General features: G+C 30.6%; 1 protein-coding gene across 1 annotated transcript; it reads right to left on the bottom strand.

Annotated features, from left to right (window-relative positions):
* Positions 1-245: 245 nt before the first annotated feature.
* Positions 246-2883, bottom strand: Tsp_13008 (CUE domain-containing protein 1). Its single transcript, XM_003370784.1, is given in 10 exon segments — positions 246-357; positions 413-479; positions 544-690; positions 762-917; positions 929-1026; positions 1096-1184; positions 1271-1498; positions 1989-2132; positions 2621-2629; positions 2842-2883. 10 exon segments carry the CDS (start codon positions 2881-2883, stop codon positions 246-248), a joined length of 1092 nt encoding a protein of 363 aa, XP_003370832.1.
* Between the last annotated feature and the right edge of the window lie 1679 nt (positions 2884-4562).

The raw sequence follows: 4562 nt of genomic DNA, 5'->3' as shown, positions 1-4562 counted from the left end.
CGTACTGTCTTAAAATAAAGAAATTTTGAGATCCAATATATATTCCATTACTGTCACCATGATAGACCCATGGGTGCAAATCAGATAGAAAATTTCGCAAATCGCAAGCTGGGGGGGGGAATATTCAGCGCTTAGGTTTGGCATTGCGGAACAAATGTCCTTCCTTAAGATCTCTTCGATCTCCAATGTGAAACAAAATTTAAAATATTTTTGTTTTAAAATTCAAACAGTAACGCACGTTGTAATCATGCATCTGAAGGCTGATTGTATCCAGAGTTGGTATTATGTTCATCATCACTTTCTGATTCATCTACTTCATTCAACAACACAGTACGACTATGTGTACCTATGCCCAAGCTTAGAAAAGAAAACTGATTTAACAAAAATGTGAAAAAATGTTGAAAAAATTTACATTCCAGAAGCACTTTTGTGTTTACGCTGAAAGCGATGCGCAAACTCAGCTAGATACTGTCTTGAGGCTGAAAGTGAAAAAAAATCACATTAAAAATAACCGTCCAAAAAATAAAAGAATTCAAAATTCACCTTTGCCCATATGACGCAACTTTTCGCGAAATTCAACTTCGGATGCTTTTTGCACGTTGACCACTTTAGTGTATGGAAATGCGCTCATTTCGCCAGGCTCTCCGCCGTATTCTTCAGTAACTGGGGAACTCAACAGGTCAGCAACACCTGAAAATCAAGATATAAAAAAAATTCTTACTGTAGATGCCTATTTAAAAAAAAAAGATTCAGCTATTTACTAGGATGAACCACGGTCGAATCATTCGCCTGTTGACGTGACGACGATACCTTCTCTTGCAATAATGCAGAGTGTCTCTCTTCTCTTTCCCTGGCATCTGTGGAGAATACGGTGTAATGTTTTAACAGAAAAAAAATATTTTCCCATAAACCCGATCCTGAATCTAACCTCTGTTCAAAGCGGACATGAAATCTGTATCGTCTCTCAATTCACGTACAAACTCTTGGTTCTGCAACAATATCGCTATTCTCTCATCTTCAAGCATGCTTGAAAAGATCAGAAAAAGTTACTTTTTGTTAAAAAATATGTAAACAACTGAATTTTTTTTGAAATACCGTTGAGTTTCCGCGTCGCTTGCAGAATGACGTCTGCGCATGTTGTCCGTCAACATTTCCTGCAGTTTATTTTGATTCAACGAATTTTGCTACAAATTGTAAATGCATATATATGTATAAACGGGTCGAATGGAATATATTTCAAAGTTAAGTGAATAAATAATAATCTGCTCACCTTCGACGGCGTTGGTGTGATCGTTTTGGTCAATGAAGAGTGTGACGGCTTAGAAAGACGCAAAAAGTCCGATGGAAGTGGATTCAGCATCAATGGACGATATATTTTTTTCCCATTTCCTCTAATCTGAGAATGCGGTTCAATTGTACAACTCGAAGCAAATCGGTTCCTCAATTCGATCTGCTGTGATACACTAGCCGCTTTATCTAATTTTGAATTTGGCAAGTTCTGAAACAAAAAACAAATGTATAATACAATATAATAATAAAACTGCGTCATCACTGCTATTAAAGGAACTTCTATTTAAAATATTTCAAAAATATATAATGCAGATAAGAAATTCGTGATATGAAACTGCTATGCAAATAACTGTAATGTTGAATAACAGTGTTTTTATCATTTCACATTTACCACAGCTTAACATTCAAAGGGAATGCAGCATTCGTTATAAAAACAAATATTAATAATAAAATACTGCATCACCAATAAAATTTTAAAATGCCGGAACAAAAATATATACATGTACTTTTCCATTTTTAACAAAGAAACTATTAATTTTTATTTTAACAAATGAAACTTCAAATCAAGCATAAAACATAATTTCATTGACACTGTCAATCATGTTTTGTTTATCATTTTTAATCAATTAATAATGCATCAAAAGTTGACAATTTAATTTCACTGATTAGCAAATGATACTTTTCAATTAAACACATACTTTTGACGTCGGCAACTCTCTTGAACTGATAATGCACAACAATTCGTCAATGGTATCGTCAACCAAACCGTTGTTAGCTCGTAAAACAGCTTCTATAGTGACTCTGTTCAGTGTTGGGAACATGGCACTAAAATCGTTCATTGCCTAAAAGCGCATTTCAATATAAAAAAACACAAGCTTAATTAAAACTGAAAATTTTGTAGTTTAACTAAAAACAAAAGGTATAATTACTATTATTGTTTAAATATCAAACATGCTTGTTATGAAAAGATCAACATGCAAAACTTTAAAATTGATTCAGGAAAAAAATCAATCACCTCCACTTCATCATCCCAGATCAAAGTAAAAACATTTTAAAACATTGTTCAGGCAATTGTTGGACAATTCGCATCTTAGTTTATTTCAAATTGTACAAACATTAATCAAAAAATTTTATAATCGCAATCAAAATGCTAAAAATGCTTCACATTTTTGTAAAGTCGTAATCATAATTAAATTTAAATACTGTTTCATTTCTGCTTCGAAAGATCACTTGTGTAAAAGATGATATTTAAATTTTCAAAATGCCATCTGAAAAATTACAAAATTTCTTCAATGACATTATGCAGTACATACATATGAAAAAAAGTCACCTTTACTGACTGTAATATAATAAAGCAAAATTAAATATTTCAAAATTCATAAAAAAGGAATATCTCTGAAATCTATCAAAGAAAAAATGAGACAACGAACATGTGCTATAAAAGCAAATAAGTTATAATGAAGTAAACAACAACGCTTTTTCCAAAAATTCACTTTCAGAAATTTTACATACAGTAATAGCTAAATGCAAAAATAAAAACTAAAAACTAACTTGGGCAAATTCTAATTTCAGTTCGTCTGCCGGTTCTTCCATTTCTCTCAGAATATTTGAAAGCTTAAAAAAATTTAGCACCAAAAAATCCAAGCAAACAACCGGGCCAAATTCAAGGACTGTGATAGTATCTGATCAACAGGTAAAAATAGCAATGAAATTTTGATAAAAAAACATTGTTGAAAAATTCCACAAAATTCTTTTTGAATTGTTTATTTAAAAATAGTTTATTTAATAAAAAAATTTTTATTTTATTTTTATCTTAATCACGCATGTGTTGCTACTTTTATTGCGCAAGATTATTTTTAAAAATTTCAGCATATTTTCATTATTTGGATGAATTATTTTAAAGGAATTGTTGTATGTAAAGCTTTATATTAAACAGGAAATGTAATGATTAATATAATTTAAATGAATTGGAAAGAAAGAATAATTAATTTATACATTTTTTTCCTGAATACTATATTATTTTCATGAAGTTTTACTAAACTTCCAAAAGTGTGTTACAAGAATATAGCTTTTCACCCTACTTTTACGTTTTTTAATTCATTTATAAAGCGATATTATCTTGTTTTTTTTGCATTAAGTCAGCATAAAATAATTTTTTGTAATATCATCGTATACAGTCTTCAAATTTCATTGCAAAAAGCATGAAATTCATTTTGAGTAAAATTACAGCAATTTTTTATTATTAACTAAAAAAAGAATGCTATTTGAAATAAAAGTTATCATAACAGAATAAACATTTTTTTCTAAAAACTTTCATTTTTCTTCTGTTTCATTTGTTAGTTTTCCTGACTGAAAAATTCATGTTTAAAAGGTTGTGGTAAAGATGCAAATGAATTGCAAAAATAAGTTTTTTATTCGTCTACAATTCTTGTTTGAAAGACTCTGGAAAATCAAAGACGTTCTCTAGAACATGAGTTGAAGATGCCGAATTCCTGGAAATGAAGTAAAAGTAGTTGGCAGCGAAACTACGTCACGGTTGCCAGAATTTTCTATATAAATAAATAAATATATATAAGCTCGACAAAAACAAAGAAAACAAGCAGTTCAGTTCAATAGTTCTACAATGAAGCAGTGAAGCAGCAGATCGAGTAACGGAGCAAAAAGAGATGCGGAAGTGCTGCTCGAAGATATCTGTGAAAGAATCTTTACCATCGTACAGTTGTGCTTGAGTATCGATTGTGAACTCGGTGATTATTGCATTGTTGGATGGTTTATTCTATAGCTGAGTGCTATAAACGTTTGACTGTGTGCAATATTGGGTTGATCCGTTAGCTGTAAAAGGAGATTAAGGACCAGGGAAAACGTAATTCGTTACAAGAACGAATAAGGCGCGAAGAACTACAGTCAGTATGGGAAGCTGGATGTCAGTAACTCAAAGTGTAGTACTGTTCCCTGCTTTTGTTGCACTATGCAAACTTGATTTTCTCTAATAGTCAACGGTTATTTTTAATTGTTCCCCAAACATGAGTTATGTAACTTTAAATTTTCATTTTATTTTTACGAAGTGGCAGAACAGATTCATTTAACCATGATAACAAATACCTTTTATACACCTTTAATTTTACACTTAGAAGAAAAGAAATGTATTATTTTTTCAATTTTATTAAGGTGGATAACTTAATTAAATAAATAAGAATACTTTTATTGCTAATAATCTGGCTGAAACTGGAGTATTTATTATATTTTAAATAAAATCTATTCATGTTATGCAA

This window comes from Trichinella spiralis (genome assembly GCF_000181795.1).
Source record: "Trichinella spiralis strain ISS 195 chromosome Unknown Scfld539, whole genome shotgun sequence".
In the NCBI taxonomy this organism is placed as follows: domain Eukaryota; kingdom Metazoa; phylum Nematoda; class Enoplea; order Trichinellida; family Trichinellidae; genus Trichinella; species Trichinella spiralis.
This window is presented reverse-complemented; position numbering and strand designations above follow the sequence as displayed.

Coding starts and splice junctions, on each gene's coding strand:
- Tsp_13008 (XM_003370784.1), bottom strand. CDS start 2,883: ATGGAAGAACCGGCAGACGAACTGAAATTAGAATTTGCCCAA. Junction 1,499..1,988: donor GAGAGTTGCCGACGTCAAAA/GTATGTGTTTAA, acceptor TTTTTGTTTCAG/AACTTGCCAAATTCAAAATT. Junction 1,185..1,270: donor TCACACCAACGCCGTCGAAG/GTGAGCAGATTA, acceptor TACAATTTGTAG/CAAAATTCGTTGAATCAAAA.